General features: G+C 35.4%; 2 protein-coding genes across 3 annotated transcripts in view; one reads left to right on the forward strand and one right to left on the reverse strand.

The window, feature by feature from the left end:
• Positions 1-5,121, reverse strand: part of LOC120329520 (protein kinase C delta type-like) — a 48,317-nt gene extending 43,196 nt beyond the window's left edge. For both annotated transcript variants that reach the window (XM_078116249.1, XM_078116250.1), the window contains exons 1-3: positions 4,741-5,121; positions 3,683-3,777; positions 3,033-3,146 (exon numbers count right to left, since the gene is read on the reverse strand). In XM_078116249.1, coding sequence (XP_077972375.1) covers positions 3,033-3,146; positions 3,683-3,777; positions 4,741-4,861 — 330 coding nt within the window. In that variant the 5' untranslated portion in view covers positions 4,862-5,121. The remainder of the gene's footprint in view (positions 1-3,032; positions 3,147-3,682; positions 3,778-4,740) is intronic.
• A 12,475-nt stretch (positions 5,122-17,596) lies between these two features.
• Positions 17,597-22,102, forward strand: LOC120339902 (uncharacterized). The gene is made up of 2 exons (XM_078116052.1): positions 17,597-19,609; positions 21,317-22,102. The coding sequence occupies exons 1-2, from the start codon at positions 18,387-18,389 to the stop codon at positions 21,462-21,464; spliced, it is 1,371 nt and encodes a 456-aa protein (XP_077972178.1). The 5' UTR covers positions 17,597-18,386; the 3' UTR covers positions 21,465-22,102.
• Positions 22,103-24,455: the final 2,353 nt, after the last annotated feature.

Below are 24,455 nucleotides of genomic sequence, written 5' to 3' on the forward strand. Positions count from 1 at the left end.
CAGTAAATTGCATTTAAATAATTGTATTAAATGTAGGATATAACTTCAAATTAAATCTTCAAATTACCAAAACTTGAATTTAGCAATTTAGTAAATAACATCAAAATGTCTTGATTACTGCGATGAAATTGAAGTAGTGCCAACTAATGTGGCGGCCTACATGACACCATTGCAGAGCGTTTCTGAGTGTGCATATTGTTTGACAAAAAAACTACGTAAGTCATACGATAACTTTCAAACTTTCACAGTATATTAGTAACCTTTAAAAACATTTTAGGTATTTTAAAAATCATATTTGGGATATTTTCATGTATCTATCTCTCTTTAGAAGAGCCTAAAATGACATAGACAGAAAACATAAAACTATGCTTATATTACTTTAATCAAATTTCATACTTTAAATTATTTATACGTTTGTATAAGAGTACTCATGACATCTATCCATGGCTTGATAAATGTGAATATAAACACATTACAGCTGTACTAGTGCAATTTAAATAGGATTACATAGAGCCTTTGACAGTATTTAGAATTTTGAAATATTTAGAAACGTTATTTCAGTAATCTAATAGTTTTTAAGAAACTTTTTATATATGTCAATAAATTATTAGAGTAAATCAAAAAGTTGGGTATTGTATATATTGCAGATACCTAATATTGACAGGCTTGAAATAGGATTTGATCCAATATAACCAATAACCAATAGTAGGCGAAAAATGGTATACGAAAATAAAGAAGGAAAACCCTGCCATTGTGTGATACTAAGAACAATGCATAACATTGGTGACACAATAAACAAGTAGCCTTGAGTGTTACGTTAGATGACTCGAGCCTATATATAGAAAGGTACTTTACGTTTACCCTACTTCTGCTGAATTTTTCGGTACTCCCGTAATAAGTGTACCAAGTTTGGGTTAGGTCATAATCCTATTCTGATTTTCCTTATTTTAGTTCTATTACAAGTTCAGTACTATCTGTGTTAGCCAAGTGAATATCCCCTGCCCATAGGTTTCAGTCCCTTTTACACAACTTGATGTAAAGTAGGCGAACAAAATTAGTTACCTCCATATACTTCAGCTGAATGTTTCCATATATAACATTCAAACTCCTAAATACATGACCGAAGATTTAAAGCCATGTATCCTAACTCCTAACCGGGGAGAAATTTTGCTGTAATATTACTAATATTCTCCAGTTTTTTATTGTTACTATAACACTTATTCATGCACACATTATAAACCACCTAAACAGTACAAAAGGGGGGATTTATTCTAAAAAATGCTTTCCATGCATAGTAAGGGTAGAATAAAGGGTTTCAAAATAGCTGGGAGGAATTGAACAAAATAAGTTTGGAATGATAATAAAATTAGACAGAAGAGATGGGAACAAGTTCCAAACGTTATTTTTCCTCTAATATTAAACTTATTTCATTTATGTCCAATCACCAGAAACATTACATGAATAACTTTACATCGCACCAGACGCCCACATCGAAGCTAAATATAGAATTTAAAAACAAAGAAAAGAAGAACAAATTGTAACGTCGGTACACACAAAATCCCACACAAGTCAAAAGGGTGGGATTATATGCAAATAGATCAGATCAGCGGTACTCTACCTATATTTATATGTGTGTTAAATTTATATGTATGACTAGTGCATGATTGCCACCAGGTAAACTCATGTTGATAATAAATGAAGCACAACCGGTGTTAGCAAAACGATGTAATTTGCCGGCGTTTTGAATTTCTATACAGAAAAACTTCATCAGGGCATGATATGGAAAGGACACAAGTGGATATATATATATAGAGCAAGAAAAGAAAAAGGAAAAATATGAAAAAATTATCAAGGCGTCAACTCTAATCTAAAAGGATGATGATAAGATAATATGTATAAATAAACAAACTAGCACAAGTTCAAACAAATAGTCCCCATTGGTTGTGCTTCCTTTTTTATCAACATATATGTATTACGTTATGAAAATTCATTTTGTGTCGAATTAATTTGAATTCACGCTTTTCAGATTTCTTCCTTTCAATTTGACTTTAGAGAGGTTTCAAAAAAATACACTCTAACACAGTGGTTCCCAAACTTTTTAGAGTTGCGACCCACTATTTATTAACACATTGATGGAGGAAACAAATTGACACAACACAGAACACAGCAATGGCTAATCATCGCAAAACTACCGTGTTTCCTCAAAAATAAGACCTGGCTTAAAAATAAAACCTAATTCGAATTTTTAAAATGATTTTAATTGAACCCTACCCTTAAAATAAATTTAACATGTGTGGGAGGGAAAGGTTCAATTACCTGAGGTAATGTGAAGATCACACCACTATTCAAGATTGTGTGATATCACAATTATGATATTTGTCACTTGATTTTTGTATAGGAAATACAAATAAAAAAAAATGGATGTCGGTTTTTATATAATGTTCATTAAAATTTCGTGATTTTCTACAATGTAATTTTATTTTTGATAAATGAACCCAAAAGGCCTCTTTAAAAAAAACTAGAGTTATTCTTAAAAATGAATCTAAATCCTGTCTAAATTTCGGGGAAACACGGTAAGAAGTGCATGCTGTACAGTGTACAAAACTGCTATGCGTAAAAAATTCACATGGTCATTCTTTGTGTAGCAAATTTTGTTCCTCTGAGAAGATTGGCAAAAGGAAACTTTAAGAGATTAGAATTTAAATTTAGTTTTATTTATTTTTTTTGAAGATTTACGTATTCGAGTCGACACCGATCCTAATACCCAGTATAATTAATCAAAGCTTTCTACATCATTTCACGACCCACTAAGACTCCCTTTGCACCACACCAGTGGGTCGCGACCCATAGTTTGGGAACCGCTGCTCTAACATTCAAAACTACGATCGTATATTGAGGCATCGTTTACACACATGCTTGATTATTTGTCTGAGCAAGAGCAGTGTATAAGAGGCGGCATAAATTTAAATTAGGTGAGGAAATCTTTGCTTGGGAAAACATCTATCCCTTCACAGTAGGATACAACAACTCACCCAAACATCTGTTCCTGCTCCTCCCATGCTTTGTTTCTTACATTTATCAGCAAGTATTTGTAATCCTATATTGCACTCAGCCAGCATCTTGTTTGGCCTTTGTAGAGTCACAATCTGAATAGATAGTCGCACCTCTTGGGTTAAATGTCAAAGGGTGGAGATTGGAAGTATATTTTACCTGATTATAAATTCTTGGATTGATATGTAAATTATCATTTTGGGCTTTTAATCCTATTTCTCAGTCACAACAATACTGTTTAATTATCTTGGTAAACAGAGAATAGTTGCTGTGCTGTGGCCCGTCTAAATCATGCTCAACTAACTTCCAATATAATTCAATCTTAAAGGCTACACATCATTTTTTACTTGTTCTCAGTTGAACATGGCAATTTAAACAGCATTTCGTCATCATCGATACCAGCAAGAATATTTCTTCAAAATTTATAATAATACTTTATTCAGTTTTTCGCATCTCTGGTCAGAGAATAATATCATACCAAAGGGGAGGGGGCAGATATCAAATTGAGATTAGAAATCAGTTTTATTCAACAAAATGATAAAATCTGGATATAGATTATAACAATAGCATTCTAAATAAAGTGAATTGTAAAATATCTGAATACTACAGAATACAGAACTGATATATTCACCTGTATAACTCTGCCATCTTTCAAATGTGAATCGAAGCAACTATTCCATTCTGGATAAATAGTTTTCTTCTTCTGTACTAACTGACTTCCACGACCTGGGAGAAATGAGATCAGAAAATAAGAAACCGGATAAAGAAAAAAAGCCGTTTTTTGTTACATATATGGGTACAATGTTTCCAGACCCAATGCCCTCCCAGAGAGTGATTTTATCGTTCTTGGGGCAATTTAGCTTCGTATTTGGGTAGAATTACCAACATTTTTTATTTCTTTATTTAATATAATACTCATTTATGCAAACCTAAATGTAATAAACTTGCACGACTTGTGCATAACACCAGCTAAAGATCTAATAAAGATTGAACAAATGGAATAGTTTTTAAGACTAGGGGAGTAAAAAAGAGTTGGAAAATAGGCGAAATAGGGAATTTAATAAAGACAAGAATTGTAAAACACTGGCCTAGTAGTTAGAGCATTAGAACTATACAATTGGAATTAACTATGTAACTGGAAAAAATAGAGTTCAAACCCCATATCCACTAACTACCTCACACAGTGTACAATGATTTAAAAAATTAGCATGCAATACCATAACAGAAAAATTTTAGGGACCTAATTTAAACATGGCGGGGTAATATTAGTGAGGGGGGATAACTGGGAAAGGTCTGATTCTAGTCTTTCAAATGATAGAAGTTCCAAACATACCAGTGGCAGCTTTGAAATCTCATTAGTTTTATGGGAACATGGATATATGTATCTATCAAGAAATAGTTATGAAACTTTAGCATAAATTTATTGTAAAGATAAAAGGGCCAACGACAGCACAAGCTTCAACTGGAAACGGTCTCAAGATGAGGCTGAATAACACCGAAGACAACAGGTCGAAATAATTTAGGTGGAGAAGCTTTTACCTGCGTTGTGTTTAATGAGTCTTACAATCCTGTAATAATTAAACTAAATGAAAGATTTTGAGAAACCCTAACATATTCGACTCCCCAATCAATATAAAATGCGACAAAAGATTTGATAACAAATAAATAAAGACCTAAATAATTACAAACCTTCTTGGAAAATACACTCCTTTACGTTCACTGCAACAAACGGATCAAATGGTTCCCCATTCTGAACAAAATTAGGTCCTGGCTCCGTCTTAACCAGTTTTACCCTCACAAATGGAGGCATAGTGTTGATAAGTCAAAATATATGAATATTATTTAGTTTTTCCACGTGTTTGATGAGTTTTAAAAGGTTGGATATTTAAACCAGTTTGAAAGTAGTATTCACTGTTCTTTGCTGATAATTTATAAAATATTTGATATATCCATATATTTGAAATCGAAATCTTCGAACTCTGGAATCTCTATTTTTTACGTAACGTTATCCCAGTGACGTATTTAGTATAAAATGTATGTGATCTAAATACTATTATGTTACGTTAACATAATCCTATAATATCAAAAAGTTTATCAAAAGCATAAATGTAACAGACACACAAATATAGTTTTCAACCTCACAACTGATATTTCTTAAGTTTTCAAAAATATCTTAAATTTGTTACATTTTCGATATTTTACATTCGATGTAATGTAACAATGTGCTCGGTTGGCAGGTTGAGAAAGTTTGTTGTTGACCCACTTATTACCCGGTCAGAACGCCGAAATTTCTTCATTGGTTTTTGCACAAATATCAGTCATTTCCAAAAAAGTGCGCACACACTAAAATTTCTGCGCACACATACTACAAAAAATTAGAGGGAACATTGGTTGAGACCTAGTTTTGCAAGTTTGAATTCCATGTGTGGATAGTTATGTGCGAGAAGATTGCGCTGAACACTTCGCCATCGTAGACAAATCCACGTTTCCGTAACCCCATACCCGACATGGACTGGTAGGGTACAGTAACATTACCGGTACAGCTCTAAGAGAATCCATGGTTCACCAAGATATGATTAAGCTGGCTTTCGGTTAGACGGGAAACTGTAAAGAAAATGAGCCGGTACCTGTAAATCCTATCCTATCTCTACAGCATTAAGTCATTTTATCAACTCTTATCTCCATGGCATAAACATGAAAAGCCTATCCCGGTACAACAAATTCTAAAACGAGCGTTCTTGCTGAACTTATAGATTTACTAACTACCGGTACCGGTACGGTATATAATGATAATAGTCATTCCAAATTCACGGTACCGGTACCGGTACCCAGGTACCGTAACCTAATAGCAATATTTTATATACAGATATGGTACCGTATATTGATATACTGGTACGGTACGGTAACTATGCAAACCTTCTCTCTGCCAATTTCTGTTTTGCGTAAAGTGCCATCACAATACACTCATTCGAATAAACATCACATACAAAATCTTGTCTTAATAATAAATAAGAGAGCCGAAATTATAATTTTCTGAATACAATATACCGTACCTACTTGTATAGAAATGGATAAGCATATCCGAGATCTCTCACCACGGTTGAGTGGCCATGATAATGCCTCCGATTCAGACACTATATGGCGATGACTCACCTACTCACGAGTTTTCGTCTAAAAATAAACTGGGTTCCAATTTTATGCTCACGGTGTACCAAAATACCATACTCCAAAGTCCCTCAAAATACAATATTACCTTTTTGTAGTAGCATTTATCGTGTTTCCCCTAAAATAAGACAGTGTCTTTTTTCAATTTTTTTTCGAAAAATACCACTAGGGCCTATTTTCGGGGAATGTCTTATAATTTCATTTATCAAAAACAGAATTAGAAAGTACAGAATTAGGTGATTTTCAAATATAAAAAATATTGAAACCGATATCCATTTACTTAAATGACACGTTTTCCTCTCTCACACGTTTTAGATTAATCATTTATAACGTATGGAAGAGATTTCTTGCTATCGACCAGTTAAAAAAATCGCGTTATTGACTAGGTCTTATTTTAAGGGGAGGGCTTATATTAAAATCATTCCTTAAAATTCAAGCTAGGTCTTATTTTCAGGGTAGGTTCTATTTCGGGGAAACACGGTAGGGCTATCCTGTTTCTGATTAGATTATCATATGCATATACCAACGACTTGGGATATACCAACTACTAACATGCCATACTGTAGTTTTTTTTATATATGGACCTTTCCCCGACCTAAATTCTTCCCATAATTACATACCATTGCAAAATTTTCGAGGCTATTTTAAGAGTGCTTTTGCGAGTTGGCGCTTGTAAAATGGGTTGATGGGAAAATTTGAGCTGCAAACTCATCATCAAGCTATTTCTACTTTGCTTACATCTCAAGGAAATACTCGACAATCGATGAGAAATGCTCGATAGAATGCTTGTTTGCTACATTGCAATTATACAGATTACCTTTGAATTCTACTGAAAATGCTGATTGCGAAGATGATGTTGTGTGTAATTTTCTGAATACTACGAATACTGATTTATCCATTTCATTATTTGAATTACAAGAAGTTACACGTAATGATGCTATACTCTCTAAAATGAAAGTTTACATTTGTAATGGAAGGCATTACAAAAAAGATGTTGATTCTACAAACATTTTACTATGTACGTGAAGAGCTAACAGTTTACAAAGAATTGATAATTCGAGGTGAATGAATCCTTGTTTCTAATGCTCTGACTACAAAGTGGATTAACCTTGCACACATGACACATCAAGGAATTGTTTCTACTAAACAAATATTACGTGATCTATACTGGTGGAATGGTATGTATAAACAAGTTGAAGACATGATTCGTCATTGCTCTGTCTGCAATACTCATGATAAATCTACTAAACCTGTATTCATTCATTGAAACCTGTTCCTTCGCCTAAACAACCTTGGCAAAAGCTGGGTATTGACATTGTTGGTCCGAATGAAAGTGCTCCTGCTGAATGTCGTTTTGCTATTACATTTATTGATTACTACAGCAAATGGCCTGAAGTTATGTTTACTTCGAAAGTGGATACACCCACTGTGATAAAATTCTTGAAAACTGTTTTTTGCAAAGAAGGTTACTGCAATTAAATTGTCAGTGACAATGGTGTACAATTTCGATCACAAATGTTTGAAGAATTTTTACGTCAGAGAAATATTAAACATAGTTACTCTTCACTTTACTATCCTCAAGCATCGGGTAAAATTGAACGTTGGAATGCTGTATTCGGAAATGCTGGGAAAACTGCTCTACTGAATGTACAGCTGTGTTGATAGATCCAATTCAACTATTTTATATATACTGGACATTCTCCTTCTGTTCTGCTACACAATAGACAAAAAGAACCGGTCTTGATATTCCTGGAATTCATAATATGATGAAAGACTGGTCCAGTAAAAAAGTGTATGAACATGTTATGAAGAAACAAAATGCAAGTAAAGAATAGCCTATACCAGTGGTCGGCAACCACCGGGCCGCGGGAAGATTGCTACGGGTCCGCAGAAAGGTGACACAAAAAACGTACAATGCCCTAATAGCATTGTTACCAGTATGTAAAGTCAGGTTTTCAAAATTAACAACTACAAAAACGAAATATTTAAGTAGGACGAACGTAAGAAGCACGGTATACCTTCGTTTTTGAATGTATTGTTAACATAACTATTCTAGCGCATATAATTTATTAAATTACATCAGTTCGTCTGTAAGTTATATAAAGGTGGTCCGCCAAAATTTTGGTCAGGCTTTACCGGTCCGTCACTGAAAAAAGGTTGCCGACCACTGGCCTATACTATTCAATTCAAGAATCTTGCTTCACACGAACACATGAAGTTCGGAGAACCTGTACATATTACTAGTAGGGCTGGGCATTTCGAATCGAATATTCGAATCGAATCGAATAGTAAATTATTCGAATCGGTTTGGAGCAAATTTTCGAATCGCCGCCATCTTGTTTTACTCTTTCCGCCAATGGTCGAGGTAAATTTCTCAATTTTTTTTTTCATTGAAGCCATATTTTTTTAACACAATGCTGACTTATGACTCTTTTCTGTATTGAGGTATTGATGAAAACGTTTTTTTTTTATTGTCAGTGATGTATTCTATGTTTTCAGTAATTTATGTGTCTGAAGGACCTAAAATACTAAGAAATTTACATACAATTTCATACCTTCCAAGTATTCGAGATTCGATTCGAAAAAAATATTCGATTCGATTCTGAAATCATCAGGTATTCGAAAATGCCCAGCCCTAATTACTAGTGATCATGGTCGGATGGTCCTGCTACATATTCTACAAGTGATGGTCGTATATGGAATCAATCCAAAATTTCTTCATGTGCTAATCCTAACCCTGTACAAAATGATGCTTTACCTGATTCTAAGGATACTGTGATACCTGATGTTGATAACACTGCTAATGATGATTCTGACACTGTTAATTCTGAATTGCCTCGTAAAAGTTCTAGAATGCGTGTATCTCCAAAATGGCATAGAGATTACCAAATGTGATTTATGCTTGCTTATATTGCTTTGTACTTTGCTTATGTACATATTTCTTTTTCAAAGGGGGAAATGTGGCATAATGTATTATGGCTCCCATTATTTCATGCATGGGTGACCTTGGTTTCTCTCTCGCCATTCTTCTTTTGTTGATGGTTCGTTCAGTCAATGACTATGTGTTTCTGTAATACATTTTGAATATCTACAAACATCGTCTATTCTTCGAGTTCACGACACAACAAAGACGAAAGTTCAAAAGAGTATTATTTAATACACATTTCACTGGGGAAGAGAAGCCAAAGTTGAACAACCAACATCGCGGAATAAAAATTACATGTAATTAACATTCGGCCTGCTTTGAGGCTAAAAGGGTATACCCCAATTGTGCAGGCTGAATTGAGTAAAATAATGGAAGAGCTTTGGTGGAAAGCTACTACTCCACTATTAGCTGAAGTCGTTTGCTTTGAGTAAAGGTAGTGTATTGGAAGCCACGCGTTACTAGACATACAGTAATACGCAGGGGGATGAAACTAGTCTAGAAAGCCACGCCCACATTAATAAAACAAACAAAGTTATTCGCGTTTCGAGTTTCTGCAGCTTCACGCTCCATTGCGATCACTTGATTTGCGCGGAGCTTGGTGAAGACGGTGGTATGTGCACAAAATGTCTCGCTGTATATTTTTTAGCTCAGCAGTCTATGGGCCTAGTATTTCATTAAGTTGGTTCAATACTTTAATCAAATGCCGGTTGTCCATCCTAAGCTCGGTCTCTTTAGTTTATTTCAAGATAGATTAGATTTACTTTTCGGCTTCAACTAGTATTTCCCCCTCAAGACAACGCAGGTACGGTACGGTAACTTGGCGTTCTATGAAACACCTCAATACTGAAATATTTTACCCGATTATCGTAACCTAGGGCTTAGGCTACTTTATTTCTTATGTTCTGTGAGTCCGGTACTGGGTTACGATCTTTTTAGTTACACAGCCTTCATTCTAGGAGATATAATTCTACTATTATAACTTACGACCAACATACCAGCATTATAGTCAGGTAGTATTCACAGATTTACTAAACACCAAAAGTACCAATTTTTTTTTTTCAAAGTCGACTCGTTTTATCTCTTCTTTACGTTTTTGTATTACTTTTTTTAGAATTGCATAATTTGTATTATACTGTTATAGGCTATTTATTCACATCACTCATCAACATGAGTAATCGTTGTTGCATTCCAGTATGTTCAAGATTGTAATTTTAAATAAAAAAAGAGAGAAATATTCAACAAAGCCTCACAGTCGCGTCTTTGACTTGGTGCAATACTCAAGATGAACGCCGACTTTGAATAGATCTTCTCCAAAAAAGAGGAAAGTAGCTGAAAAAATATGTCATAAAAATTTGCAAGACTTGAAAAAAGTGCATCAACTTATTCACCTTCCAACTGGCAATACCAGGATTTAGAAGACAATATTCAATTTTTTCTCAAGCCCTAATCAGCTGCAGAGCAATCAAGTTTAGCTATAAACATTGATTCAGAGTTGGAGATCGGTGCAATTTATCATGGCTGGACTAGTGTAACATCGGAAGTCCTAAATAATATTAATGTAAAAGAAACAACTTTATCAAATATCCTGCATATTATTTGAACATCGATCATTTGTGAGGGGATAACTGGCAGCAGTAATTCCAGTCCCACAACGAGTCAACATTTTGAAGTGTCCTTTTCGAGATCTAATTCGAACAAGGGCCTCCACAGCTTAGATTGCTTGATTTAAGGTATTACATATTTTTCTAATCATCTGTTTCAAGAATTCACAATGTTCACCACTGGTGTTGATATCATCATGTTAATACCTTGAAAATTTTACAATTTTTTCACTAACAAAGTACTTGAATCAGTAATTTCAGCTTGTTTGTCTGAGCGTAATACCTTCTAATTTTATTTCCATTAACAGTATCATCTTGCGAATGACATAACAACACTGCTATGTGGGCACTTCCTTTGAGCAATAATAGGAAATTTCTTCTATCATTATTTTAGATCACTAAATTGTGAAATATTTATTTCATCTGGGAAAAAATGGGAACAGTGTTTTGAAGATTTCCCTTGTTTCACTTCTATTACGAGCTCAGGGACACATAGCCAATTGAATATACATACACCTGTCCATAAGTTTCAGTTCCTTTACACAAATTGATGTAAAGTAGGCGAACAAAATTAGTTGAGGAGTGCCCAAATTTATAGTTGTACAATTATTATTAGTAAACAAACTGTAATGTGCGAAATTTGGTTCAAAACCTGACATAACTTCGATTCAAAATATTTGAAGACAAACCTTTTTCATCTTTTTAGTCAAAGAAAATATTGTCTACAATTCAAAATAAGATATGATGGTTGGATATGATATGATGGCTTTGTTGACTTGGGAGAGTCAAGAAAAAGTTCCTGCACACAATGCACTGCAAGTTTATGCACATGGTTTGATTGGGAAGTTTTCAAAGCCCTTGACGTTATCCGCGCAGACCATCTCGCCAGCATTTTCTGGGAAAGTGTTGGAGAAGTGGGTTTGGGGCTCATTACAGATGGACTTAGTGCAAACCGTAAAATGTTCCATGAGTTAAATAATTTGAGGTTAACTTTCCCATATACATGTTTCAATGGTTCTGATCATTTCATTTACTCAAAACAGTACGCGGTGGAATTCGCCTATTAAAAAAGATGACCATTTTCGTGCAGTACCCTTCTTTTTCATCCGAAAAGTTCCGCTCCTGCAAATTGACGAAATCCCACTTGTGCTTACAAAGCTACCTAAAAGTGTGTGTCAAATATGCAGCCCAGGTGCTATCTAAGACTGCTGCAAGATTGATGCAGCAGAGAGGTGGGCCAGAGCTCTTGGTCAGCATTGTCTATGGATAAATGGTTTGATATTATGAATACTTGGCTAAATTTTGAATATAAAAAAGGGTGCTCCCGTAATATGTGTACCAGGTTGTGCGCTATCTTGGTACACATACTAAGGGAGTGCCTAAAAAAGTGCTCCGACCATTCCATAGCATTGGTGAGCGTATGATTTGGCTTGAAAATAATTTTCATTCCAGGAATACGCAACTGGAATCATCTGTCGCTGGGACAACTCAAACAGTTCTAGATATGCTGTATTTTTATTATGCAACTTACATTGCCTATTGTCATGAAAATATACTATATTGCAATGAAAATTTTGTTATGAAAAATAGATTGCTTTGTTTAATTACTGCTAAAGTATTAAAAATAAAACTGGAATCACATCTAAACGCACTACCTTGCAAAATAAAGTGAAAAGAGATCATGCTCTTCATCTACATTTATTTTTTAAGCAGTTTTCGTAGGGATAAATTCTGTTTGATGGCACCTTATTTTTCCAAGATGTCCAGCAGCAAAGGTTTCTATATTAAAATTTTCAAAAACTGTGGCTGTAACACCTTCATGAGCATAGTTTAATCTAAATTCAATTTTGAGCAGCTTGGACACTGGGCAATGGTACGGTTAGGCGTCCATATTCTGTTTCCTGCATTACTGCAATCATAGAGTCAGAGTTATCAAACAGTCCGGTTCTGGATTAAATAATGACTGGATTCTTTTGCAGTCTTCCGAGTCTTAGCATCGTTTTTGCATTTTTTGTAAAATAAACCCAGCATTGTATTGGATTATATGGACCTCATCGTCATTCAATATGATAGAACTTGAATCCAGTAAATCTGGAAAACATAGGGAACAGGTGTGTAATATTAGGATATCACATTATTGATTACATGAATTTCAATCAAACAGGGTCAATAATTGGAATTGAAATCGATCAAGCGCCTGTTAAGCTGGTGCGCACAATGTATGTATCAGTTAGGGCTTTATTGCCTACATTCAAAACCAATATTGCTTAGAAAACATTTGCGTTTTATAGCCTTATGTATGAATAAAAACCCAATATAAGCAATTTTTGCCAGTTAGTCATATGGTCCGTAAAATTATGGTATCTAAACATACTCAAATCCAGACAAATATTAAGCACCACACCTTTCGTTTTATCCATTTCTTTGGCTGTGAATCTATCAAATAATTTCCCGACAGACTAGAGGGTATAGTAAACCTGGAATACTCTGGAATGTTCGAGTGTGAGGAATAACGCTAACTGCATCACAGCTGAAGGATAACATTTGATCACTCAGGACTTTTCTTCAGCAACAATTGTAAGTATTTGACCACATTTGGTAAAATATGGACAGTGGCTGCAATGATCTTCCACTACAATTTTCTCCACACTAATATCTCTGCCTGAAAATAAAAAAAATTCAAAATTCAATTTTTATGACATATTTTTTCAGCTACTTCCCTCTTTTTTGGAGAAGATCTATTCAAAGTTGGCGTTCATCTTGGGTATTGCACCAATTTTAGGACGCGACTGTGAGGCTTTGTTGGATATTCCTCTCTTTTATTATAAAATTAAAATCTTGAAGTTACTTTTTTGAATGTCATTTCTTCCAAGTGCCCTTCACGAATTTTATTCGTCACATAAATACAGGTGTTTAATATCAGGATCAGCCTGCAGACCAATCACATTTTTTTCAATTTTGTCTGCTCATATAACTTTTTAACCGGAACAAAATCGCTTGGATGGTGCCAAAAACAGGGTGCAAGATCCACTGACACTATCGCATTGTGGAACGCATCATCGATTACTTATGTTGATGAGTGATGTAAATAAATAGCCTATAATACAAATTATGCAACTCTAAAAAAAAGTAGCCTAAAAGAAAAAACGAGTTGACTTTGAAAAAAGGAATCGGAATTTTCTGACTTTTAGAGTTTGGTGAATACAGTACTATAGTGCTGGTATGTTAGTCGTGAGTTATAATAGTAGAATTATATCCCTATAGACTAGGGGGTATGTAACTAAAAAGATCGTAACCCAGTACCGGACTCACAGAACATAAGAAATAAAGTAGCCTAGGGCCTAGGTTACGATAATCGGGTAGAATATTGCAGTATTGAGGTGTTTCATAGAACGCCAAGTCACCTGCTGTACCTACGTTGTCTTGAAGAGGAAATTACTAGTTGAAGCCAACGGTAAATCGAATCTATCTTGGATTAAACTATAGAGACAGAGCTCAAGATGGACAACCGGCATTTGATATTTTATCCACATTGAAGTACTGAACCAACCTAATGAAATACCATAGGCTGCTGAGCTGAGAATATACAGCGAGATATTTTTTACACATACCACCGTCATCACCAGTCCCCGAGCAAATCAAGTGACCGCAATGGAGCGTGAAGCTGCAGAAACTCGTAACGCGAATAACTTTGTTTGTTTTATTAATGTGGGCGTGGCTTTCTAGGCTAGTTTCATCCCCCTTTGGCACAAGATTGCATCTGGCGTTGGGAATCTGATTTGTTGATTAAAAATTTATTTCTTGGCGTTACACGGTTATGATGGAATTTTACATACCTATACCCCAGTCTGGATTTCATGCTTTTTGAACGAGAAATCGGACGTGCAATCTGAAATTCCCGCGTGCAAATAAGAATTCTTGGCGTGCAATTATAGCTCACGGCGTGCAAAACAACTGCGCCCGCGTGCAACTGACTTTGACATTAGATACCTCTCAATACATCTGCGTAAAATTACCGGTATCGATAAAAAATACGTTGAATCAGTGCAAAAATGGACGTTTGACCTTTGACCCCAAACATTATTTTTACAGTTTGTCGCTAATTTTGAGAGTGTTTGTGCGACTTTGGATACCGGTACTGATCAGTACATCCGCGTAAAATTATTGGATAAAAAAATACGTTGAACCAGAGCAAAATGGACATACTTTGTAATTAATTTTGGGAGTGTTTTTACGTATAATTAATGGATAAAAAATACGTCAAATTACAGCAAAATGGACGTTTGACTTTTGACCCCGAACATTATTTTTATACTTCGTCACTAATTTTTAGAGTGTTTGTGCGACCCTAGATACCGGTACTGTTCAGTACAAAGTGACTATAAACCAAGTGGAGACACCGAGTGCAATGATACATATCGGACGTCATTTTGTGTCCAAAAAATCGGGGGAACGCGACAGCGTCGATTTGTTTTAGCTTCGCCAGAACGTCTCGTTCGTCAATTTGTTTGAAGATTTTTTATTGTTTTGCATTTAATTGGGGTAATTTCATCATTTTTCTTTTGCTATTTGCCTCGTGGAATCATTTGCCTGGTATCGTGCGGTTTCGTGAAAGTTGCGATAGTTATCTTATCATCCCGTGTGAGTTATGCAACTTTGAAACCTCATAACTCACGAACCTTATATTAGATGCAGATAAGTTTTATATTGTTTGAAAGACAATCTAGGAGACTGATTATAATTATGAGATGGAGATAAAATGTTGCGATTATCATACAAAAATCTGCAAAATTGAAAATCGTGAATTTTTTTTGAAAAGCGTTTGAATTAAATAACAAAAACTTCGATTTGTTCTTGTTTTAACCTAATATGACATCGACACATTTGCAGAGGTTAAAGATAGCTTTCGACATTAGATAGAATTTATCGTGCACCAGTAAAATTGTATAAGCTATTTCATTCAATGTTCTCCAATTCCTGACATGTTCACTGCGCAAACTCGAGTAAAACAACAACGTTACCTAATTACTTCAGATTCAGATTTTATTTTCGTCATGCAAAACCAATATACGATATGAAAAAATAAAAAAAAAGACATATAACAAATTACGAAGACAGATATCGGCTTGTTGCAATAGACGAGGGATCACGGAAGACTTCGTTACGCAATTACGTCGCAACGTTCTGTATGAAAAAAACATATTGCTTTCCTTCGCAAGTGTGAAACGTCATTAACCTAATGCATACGTTTAAATCAGGTACTATTTGAACTGGTATTATGATACCTGTTCACACCATGCCGAAAGTTTAAAGCCTGCGTTTTACATTAATCATTCCAGAAGCTGATGAAATGAATTTTCTCGGAAAAATGTTTCTTAATTTAACGAGCTGTTGCAACAGTTGCTCCAAAAATTATAGAATGTAAACGATCTCATGGCTAGCACATTGTGCGGCCCAATGAATTTCATCGCAGCATGTACATTATAAGGTACAAAATTTAAAAACCAGCCGCCGCGACTGGTGTTGCATCTCTTATCAACCCATTATTGGCAGGATATTTCGATTCTTTTGCGTCGAAAAATGTAAAATATTTACCAGGTGATCTAGCGTGATTCTACGTTCTCGTTGATAAAACTTAATTGTAATTTTATCGATATCCAACAGTGAAAAATTAGCCTTGATGTTTTCGGGGGAACCCTATAAAGACACGGGGTTTAAATTGTTTGTTTGTTTCTATGGAAAGTGTCAATCCCGATGAATGCTCACAATCGTTACTAACTCTTTTCAGGTCATACACACCTGATAAATATTTGAAAATTGATAGTTTTACCCAATATTTATGCCACCCATCCAAAAAAGCAATCGTATTTTTGCGCGAAGTATAAACTATATTTCGCGCAAATATTAATGCCTTTCTTAATATATGTTCGCCTGTTACTTTTCTGACAGATAAAGTTGCTTGAAATATAATTTCCCATCTTGCTACAATATCGCTTTTAAAATTTTGAAACGTTTTCTCAATTTAAGGTTAAATATTCACGTAAAAGAGGAGACAAATAAAATTATTGAAAACGGTATGCCAGTAGACCTGCGGCAAGAGCTCAAGTCAAATAAATAATATATTATTTTATACACTACAGATTATTATATGTTCTTGTAAACTTGATATACGCCGTTATCCTTCATTCCATGCATGTAGTATATTTTTTGGATATTATTTTGGCAATGTACACCTTGTTGAAAATTTGCGATACGCATATTTTAATATCATGACATGTACCGCGAAAATAGTGCAAGTTTCTGTAGTATAAGTTGTATTGTAGTTCTGTCAGTTTGTTAAAATAGGTTCTGTGCAAGTAGCGATAATTACACCAGGAATTTTATAATAATTTAATATTAAAATGTGTATCTTTTCGTTTAATATTTTGGTCTTATCGGGTTGTTGATTTATCGAGTGAAGTTGGATGACTTCAACCTTAACTTCGTATATGCTGACCATACCGCCGAGCCGAATTATCTGAGAAACATCTGCGGATAATTAAATTTTCAGAAGAATGTTCATTCGTTTTGCCGCTGCGAAAGTTTGGTCCGAATTATCGAGCATCGTTTTTTTTAATCAGCTGTTCAACGATCGCAGGTTTAAATCACTTAGTTAGGATCATACAGCGATAGAACTCTGGACACAAAATGGCTGGTGTGACGTCACACGAGCGCTTATAAACGTTACCAATGGTTGTCCTCACTTGGTTTATAGTCACTTTGGTTCAGTACATCCGTGTATAATTATTGTATGAAAAATACGCTGAATCAGAGCCGTACCTGACCAGCGTTTGTGCGGAGGCGATCTTTTCGTCCATAGCTATTCTCACGGGATTTCTATCATTCAATACGATATCGTCTTTTTTGCTTCGCATTTTTCGATCAGACCAAATCTTGCAAGCTAGTATTATTCGACAATTGTGGAGTTATAATATTTTGGCATTTTTATATTACTGGAATATTGATTTTAAAACCATTTAAACCGATTTACATTGGTGAGCAATTGCAAATTTTCGGCGTGCAAAATTGAATTCGGTCACGTGCATTTTTGCGGAGCGCTAGCGCCCTCGGGCGTGCACCTGTCATGGAATCCAGTCTGGCCTATACCCGGAAGGAAGAGAGCCAATTACGCGATCTGATCATGCAAGTTGGATAAGGAGATGGACATTTTACCTGTTTTTGTTGCAGGTGCATGCAAATAATTGATATGAACTTTAATCAAGCAGTGATATATGTTTATATATTCCTAGTATAAACTGCTGTCTTCGAACTTCAGTAGTGTTTTCTCTTTATTTCCCAGCTCAATGAAATTCTAAGAGTTTCGAACTTATTTTTATTCCCGAATATCAAGTTATTAGAATAAACCTGTATATTGTTATTGATTTTTTGGTATCTCAGTTCAGTGATAATTTTTTCCACAGTTTTTGGATGTCTGGGCTTTATTCACAAAATTATATACCGTACCATTTCATCACCAGATTTTCTTTTGATCATTCTTATTTGCATGTTCAAACGTAGTTCAAAATATTTTACTATACCACATTATTAGATTGCTATAGTTCACAGATTAAATATCTTTCGATTTAACTGAATGACAGTCTGGAATGTCAAAAGAAAAGCAATTATTATGTGGAAAAGAGTTTAAAAATGCAAGTGATTTGAAACGTCATATACAAATTCATACAGAAGAAAAACCACATTCCTGTAAAATATGCGGCACATGCTTCACACGTTTTAGTAATCTGAATTTGCATATGAGAATTCATACAGGAGAGAAACCATATTCTTGTAAAATATGCGGTAGATGTTTTGCAAGATCCAGCACTCTGAATGCCCATATCCGAATCCATACAGGAGAGAAGCCATATTCCTGTAAATTATGTGGCAGATGTTTTAAACAAAGAGCTGGTCTGGATCAACATTTCAGAAGAATGCATACTGATGAGAGGCCATTCTCCTGTGAGATATGTGGAAAATGTTTTCCACAGCCAAGTGATTTGAAACGTCATATACAAATTCATACAGAAGAAAAACCACATTCCTGTAAAATATGCGGCACATGCTTCACACGTTTTAGTAATCTGAATTTGCATATGAGAATTCATACAGGAGAGAAACCACATTCCTGTAAAATATGCGGCACATGCTTCACACGTTTTAGTAATCTGAATTTGCATATAAGAATTCATACAGGAGAGAAACCATATTCTTGTAAAATATGCGGTAGATGTTTTGCAAGATCAAGCACTCTGAATGCCCATATCCGAATCCATACGGGAGAGAAGCCATATTCCTGTAAATTATGTGGCAGATGTTTTAAACAAAGAGCTGGTCTGGATCAACATTTCAGAAGAATGCATACTGATGAGAGGCCATTCTCCTGTGAGATATGTGGAAAATGTTTTCCACAGCCAAGTGATTTGAAACGTCATATACAAATTCATACAGAAGGAAAACCACATTCCTGTAAAATATGCAGCACATGCTTCACACATTTTAGTAATCTGAATTTGCATATGAGAATTCATACAGGAGAGAAACCATATTCTTGTAAAATATGCGGTAGATGTTTTGCAAGATCCAGCACTCTAAATGCCCATATTCGAATTCATACAGGAGAGAAGCCACATTCCTGTAAAATATGTGGCACATGCTTCACACGTTTTAGTACTCTGAATTTGCATATGAGAATTCATACAGGAGAGAAACCATATTCTTGTAAAATATGCGGTAGATGTTTTGCAAGATCCAGCACTCTGAATGCCCATATTCGAATTCATACAGAGAGAGAGAGATTTATTGTTTTGTCAACTGTAAACGAACAATGGTATACAAAATAGTATATACAATATACACAAAGTTAATTCGGTATAGACTGGGGGGAGCGATACGACCATAAGGTCATCGGAGTCAGCTCCCCCCAAGTTCACTATTACGATTCACAGTTAAATGTATATAAATAAGAAATAAAATAAAAAAGATACTCATTGGAGAGTTGACCAGAACTCTTACAGAATATTTTTGAGATTAGGCTATAAGATGGTTGAAGCAATGGCATTTTCAGCTTTTAGGTCTGGGGTTTGACTCCTAGTAGGTCAATTTCATAACATTTTTTTGTTTTGCATGCAATGTAGGAGACTATCTAATAAATACAATACTTATGTATTAAGCTGGTTGAATATTGTTCGTCACATCAAAAATTTCTACTGAAAGATAGAAGCCAGAACATACCAGTGGATACGGTAACTGCCTGAGGCTTGAAATAAGCGATAATTGGAGTGATATAACAGTTAATACATGTATGATTAGGGGAAGATCGAGGACCTTGAAAATTAATCATGAAGCAAATTCTCCAGTCCAGTCTCGGATGATTTCATACTTTGCCAAGATACATTAAATTCAATTGGGCTTCAAATGACAACATGTACAAATCACTTTGCTTGAAATATACATACAGAAAAACTTGGTGCGACAAATGGCAGAAAATTTACACTATTAAGACATGCAACGGCAAGAAAAATATGATACAAAGATGGAAAACTTGATAATGTGACTATTTGATTACAATATTATATTCATAGTGCTTATAATGAAATTGCTTATTATATCATTCTTTATAAATAGTACCTTACAGTTTGCTGAACAAATAATCACTATTAATAAATAAATAAATGCCCTTTATTTCAATCCAGAGTGTATCTGTTGGCATTTATTCCTAATCTAGTAAGGATGAGGGGTACACAGAGAGAAAGAAATGAATTAGATTTCGGAAGGCATACTAAAAAATGTACCTAATTACATGGAGTTCGTGATGTCCAGCGAACTGAATATTCGAAATCGGATCAAAAACGATTCGAATTGTTTTCGGCCAATATTATCTACATAAAGCGGAAATATCCTCACGACCCGATATTTCTCTAGCCTTCATATTGCGATGAAAAAGGGTGTCTCTCCTAATGCCGAGGGTATATATCATGCGTGGTCATGACTGACAAGTTATTATTGGCAGTATATATTTAGAGAGAGTACACAAGGGAAAAAGAGCAATTTAGTATCCATAGAAAACGATAGTTCCATCAATGCAAATCAATTCGAACATTTCAAGTCAGTAATCGGGAAGCACACATTGTGGAGGTTTTATGATGGCAATACTTAGTATTAACCATCTATTAACAAGACAAATAACTGCATTCTTGCATTCTGATGGCTGGTACAGTAACAATAGGTTCATCTAGGGATATTATCATCATCAAACTAGCTACATTTTTAAAATTTTTGGGCAACAGTTTTATTTATATTAATGTTTATTAAAAAATTGCACAAATTTAGACTAGTGATAACAGGGTTAAAAGAGTATATACAGGCCACACATGCCCTATTGAAACTGAATATATAAGAATTGAGTAAAAAGGAGAGGTACAGGAGAGAAGCCATATTCCTGTAAATTATGTGGCAGATGTTTTACACAAACAGCTGGTCTGGATCGACATTTCAGAAGAATGCATACTGATGAGAGGCCATTCTTGTGAAACTTGTGGAAAATGTTTTTTTTACGAGCAAGTCATTTGAACAGACACATGCGAATCCATTCAGGTGATAAGCCATACTCCTGTGAGATATGTGGCAGATGTTTTTCACAATCTAGCAACTTGAATGAGCATATGAAAATTCACATTGGATAAAACCTTACTGCTGCAAAACATGTGAAAAGTATTCCACAAAAAAAATAATATGAAAGTTTATTTTCGATGTAAACAATGGGGAAACTTGTGCCGAGTGATATGGAGTGGTGGGGGAAATGGCAAGACATTAATAAAGTCATTCTAGAGCAGTCGTTTTTAATCGGTGGGCGCGCCCCATAAGGCGTTCGTAAAAAAAATTTGTGAGAGGCTGTTAAATATTTGATCTTGCCCGCCTTATTTTGAATATTTTCAACCTGTTTCTTAAAGAAAACATACTTTTGCATTGAATCTGTTATTTGTAGCTCATTGTTAGCAATTTTTTTTGTGGATTTGGAGTGAGACTTTATAAATTCTAAGAAGGGGGCGATTTAAAGTATGAGAACCACTGTTCAGATTTTGTAAACACATACAGAAGTCAGTACTTTCGACCACGTTTTAGGAGAGCCAGGCTTGTCATCGCAAGTTTGATCTATGTGAATGATGTTTTCCACTTTTCTTGTCAATATAAAATAAATCTTGAAATTGTTTTCTTTATCCATGTGACAGTGTATAGTGTGTATATTTTGCAATTTTCTTGCCCGAATCTGAAATTCCTGTAACGATTTTTCTATATGGTGATTTAACTTTTTTCATTCTAATTGGCTTGCATCTATCATGTCGTCCGGGGCAACAATAGCACGATTAGCTCTGCGATTGCATTCTTGTATTTTTGCATACTATTTACTTCTTAGCCAATTCTTCATAATTCGAGCTTTAACCTTTTGCATAGGTTAGGCTCGTTCACCAAGGACTCTTGAATATATTTGCGTTGTGAAACTGTGAATAGTAACATTAATTTGTTTTAGTCAAATCAGTTGAGCTAGGTTTGCTGATAAACAGATAAAACAAGCCGGTAGGCGTCCAGGATCTCCGCTGACACCCAGGCCCGCGGCATAACAGTATATCGCGAGGATCCAATTCATTTTAGTCGCTGCGAAACACCTCCCCGTCGTACCTTTGAATACTTCCTCACAAGAATGGTTTTCGGTACAATGGAATGGCTAGTAGACTGTACGCTATGCGGGTCATCTTCAATCTGACTGCTGCTGCAACATTCGTCAAAATTTTGGCTTGTTTGTGCTTCCAATAATCGCTTAATAGTTTTCTTTCGCCTAGGCATTATGATTACAACTTAAGCTGAAGGAACATATAACCATGCAAGACTCAACATTTTTTCCGGTACTTCACGGTTTAATAGGATTATTACCGCCACGCCACGACTTAAATAGTTAAAAAAAACTGTAGCCAGCGTTTAGGTGAACCACCCACTAACAGCGAGAAGTACATCAAATCTCAAGCAAATAATAATTCCGTATATCAAGAACACCTGCACCGGCTCACCAGTTCCGTTGAGTTCATTTCAAACGCTGCGCGTTCCGTTGACATACTCGTCCAGTTACCATTCCAAGTCGGGTATGGGATTTAGTTTTTTACTGTATTGTTTGTTTTCGGAAGCATGGACTTGGTGGTGGAGGAAGCCGTAACCGACCAGCGGTTACGTGAACCACCCAACGACGGCGAGGAGTCCAGCAATCCTCTCGCACATAACCACCCCCGCATGTGATTCGAACCTGCGAACCCACGCGAGCGTATTCCTAACGCTTAGCCCGTTGAGCCACACCGCCACGCCACGACTTAAATAGTTAAAAAAAACTGTAGCCAGCGTTTAGGTGAACCACCCACTAACAGCGAGAAGTACATCAAATCTCTAAGGCTTCTTCAGTTCATGAAGTATCGAGACCAAAGACGACTTATTGGAAAGAGTACTTTGCCATGCGGAAGGAAGCGCTCTTGGAATTTTAATTTTCGACTTGGTTGGCGAGAAAACGGCGATAAACTGTGAAAAAAATAGAAATTTCATAACGATCAGAGCGTTTTTCGTTGTTACCATGGAAACGAAACATTTATCTGGACTTTCTATAAAACGCACATTACTAGGGTGACAGGATAACCCATGTGAAAAATTTCATCCAGATTGGTCCAGCCATTAAGACGCTACATCTAAACAGACAGACAGACAGATACACAGACAGACAGAACGACTGATAATAAGGGCCTCCTATAGAGCGGAGATCCAACAGATCAGATCATGGGTCAGAGTTAAAAAAAACAAAGTACACAATGATCCCGCCACCCAAAAAAATATTTCAACATTCGTATTTTAGTTTTGAAATATTCTGCATCGGATAAAAAGCTAAATATATCGGTCTACATGTAACCGATACAGTACTGACTAGTAACATTGACCCATTCTGTGTATAATTTTAGTTATGTTGGCGGAAGAACGAGTGCTTACGTTTCGCATGAATATTTTCAACACAATATTGTATGAATAAACAACAACCGCTTTTTGGATGAACAGAAATATGGAACAGAGCAAGGAAGAAAATATATTGATCAATGTAATCATATAAAAAAACTTTGGGAGCCAAATTGCAAAATTCAATGAGTACAGGAGTACTTGGCCACCCACTTCAACGTTAATGGGTACGGTCGAATACCGGTATTGTTCTGTTAGTGTCAGTTGTAATCATATACGTGTAACGTGTTGTTATAATACCGTACGCTGCGACCAAAACACTATTGTAAAAGTGAGTCTATTAAGATTTATGGTTTATGCGGTAGTTATAGATATCACAGAATATGGTAATGGGGGGTTGGTAGGTTTTGCTGTGGCAGCGTAACTTCATGTTTAAATTGCCGTCATCTAGAATCTGAGTGTGATGTCTTGTGTATTACCAAATCACCAGTAGACAGAAATATTACAGTTTATTATACGGCAAAGTAAGACGTCAGTATATCGCAGCTTAACGCTAGACAGTTCAAAACACAAGAATGAATAACAAGCACGCAGACAGGTAAAGCAAGGAGCAATTACGAGAAAACAATTATGACATCATAATCACAAATCTGTCTGTGTTAAAAACAACAAGCTATGACGTAAATACACAA

The sequence above is a fragment of the Styela clava genome, chromosome 9 (assembly GCF_964204865.1).
Source record: "Styela clava chromosome 9, kaStyClav1.hap1.2, whole genome shotgun sequence".
In the NCBI taxonomy this organism is placed as follows: Eukaryota; Metazoa; Chordata; class Ascidiacea; order Stolidobranchia; family Styelidae; genus Styela; species Styela clava.